General features: G+C 66.2%; 1 protein-coding gene across 1 annotated transcript in view; it reads right to left on the bottom strand.

The window, feature by feature from the left end:
- Nucleotides 1-2149, bottom strand: part of LOC108291217 (IQ motif and ankyrin repeat domain-containing protein 1-like) — a 47383-nt gene that overhangs the window by 11892 nt on the left and 33342 nt on the right. Inside the window, exons 4-5 of the mRNA XM_017511442.2 lie at nt 324-457; nt 34-198 (exon numbers count right to left, since the gene is read on the bottom strand). Of these exons, the coding sequence (XP_017366931.1) occupies nt 34-198; nt 324-457 (299 nt within the window). The remainder of the gene's footprint in view (nt 1-33; nt 199-323; nt 458-2149) is intronic.

The following is a 2149-nucleotide window of genomic DNA, read 5'->3' as shown; positions in this document are numbered from 1 at the left end:
CCCGCTCCCCGCCCCGGCCCCGGCCCTGCAGACCTCCTTCAGCACCGCCCGGATCTCGCTCACGTCCCCGTCGAAGGCGGCATCCAGCAGGCGGCGGCGGCGCTGCAGCTCCTCCCGCCGCTCCCGCTGCGCCGCCTCCTCCTGCTCGCGCCGCCGCCGCGCGGCCTCCTGCTCCCGGCGCACCAGGGCCAGATAGGCCTGCAGGTTCCCGCCGCGCGCCCCGAGGTCACTGTCCACGCCTCGGAGGTCCCGGCCCAGCCTGGGCTCCACCCCGCACCCTGCCTCCTGCCCGGGCCCCGGGGGTCGCGACCGCCCGTCCTCACCTCCCTCTGCAGCTTCTCCATCTGCTCCAGGTACTCCCGGCGCTCCTCCCGGCGGCGGGCGAGCTCCCTCCTGGCCCGGAGCTGCCGGAAGGCGCCCTGGATCGCCCTGGCCGCTCGGTCCTCCGCGGCCGGCCCTGGGGAGGGGAGACGGCTCGTGGGGGCGCCTTCTCGCCCCCAGCCACGCCTGCTGCGCCCCTGGGAGTGGAGCCGGCCCAGATCCCGCCCCCAGAAGAACCCAAACGGTTCCCAAAGCCGCCAGATGCCGCCGAGCAAATACGCGCCTGCAGAGGCCACACGAGGAGGCTGCGTGAAGGCCGGGGCGGAGAGGGGACCCAGGTCTGTGGGAACCCCCCGGGCCCCGCGCGCCTCCGGGGATCCTGTGAGCCCCGCCGAGCCCGCAGCTCCGCAGCTCAGGAGCCCCGAGGAACGGCGAGGAAGCAGCCCTGTCCCCCACAGGACTCGCCTCCCCTGAAAGCCGGAGGCCTCTCCTGCATCCAGGCCCCAGCGGGCAAAGGCTGGGCTGGCCGGGAGACCCCTGGCCTGGGAGGTCTCATCACAGCCCCACTGGACTCAGAAGAGAGCGCGGAGCCCAGGGCCCCAGAGGGAGCACCATTCTCTCTGGACTCGGCCTCGCCCCCACCCCCGCCCCATGGCGGCTGCCACCGAGCTCTGAGCCCTAGCCTAGAGCCGCCTTGCAGGGAGGAAGGGGGCGGAGGAGAGGCCTTTGGGCCCAGCCCTGCCCTCGGCTGCCTCGTGAAGTCAGGGCACCATGCAGCCTCCCCGGGCCTCGGAGCTGTAACACGGAACGGTACTGGCAGCTTTCTAAGGGTCTAGGAATGGGCGCTTGGGGCGCCTCCCCCACAGTGAACGTCAGCGTGCGCCCAGTGGGTGTGACTTGTACCAGGGCACACAGAGTGCCGGGCGAGGCTGTCGGGCCACGCGGGCACCCAGCAGGGAGCCACAGCCGTGCAGGCCGCCACGGGAGCCCAGGCCAGAAGCAACCAGGCAGCTCAGCTGGGTCCACAGGTGATCCCGCTCGGCAGCCAAGGACTCTGATTCCCACAGCCAGGCTCCCAGGAGCATGGACAGGATGGCGGGATGAGGAGAGACCTAGAGGCCCAGAAGACCAGGGCACGGACCGGAGCCGCCAGAGGGGGCGGGGCGGAGAGTGGAGTGACGTGGGAGAATCACAGTTGATGACAGTAAAGGGAGAGCCGCCAGCAGCTGGGAGGGCGGGACAGAGCGGAGGTGGACAGAGATAATACAGTCCTGAGAATAACGTGTGTCTAGGACGCAGAGACCGCCGTGGAAACAAAGAGCAAACACTCAAGATAAAATCCAGGAAATCCTGGAAGCAATCTTAGGACAAAAGAGGCAAAAAGAAAAATATCAGAAAACAAAGGGCATGAACAACAGGCATCAGACGCAACTCGCTGAGCGCCTCAAAACAAAATGTTTTTCAAGCCCGGAAGGAGAAAAGGCGAAGCGCCTCTGAGAGGAAAGTCCGGCTTTCCTGAGGCCTTTCTTTTCTTTTTGACACAGGATCTCACTCTATCACCCAGATGGAGCACAGTGGTGCAGTCTCTGCTCACTGCAGCTCCCACCTCCCGGGCTCAGGCAATTTTCCCACCTCAGCCTCCCCAGTAGCTGGGACCACAGGCACATGCCTGTGGACCACGCCCACCTCCCAAGGCCCTTTCCAGAAACACTAAGTGTTAGAAGAAAATGAAGCAGTGTCCACAAAATTCTGCAGGGAAAACAGTAGGCCAGGAACACTCTGGCTGTGCAACAGGGATGGTGAGAAGACTCTGGTTCTGCAGAGGAGA

The sequence above is a fragment of the Cebus imitator genome, unplaced genomic scaffold (genome assembly GCF_001604975.1).
Source record: "Cebus imitator isolate Cc_AM_T3 unplaced genomic scaffold, Cebus_imitator-1.0 Scaffold449, whole genome shotgun sequence".
Lineage (NCBI taxonomy): Eukaryota > Metazoa > Chordata > Mammalia > Primates > Cebidae > Cebus > Cebus imitator.
Note: the sequence above shows the minus strand (reverse complement) of the source record. Positions and strands in the feature narration are given on the sequence as shown.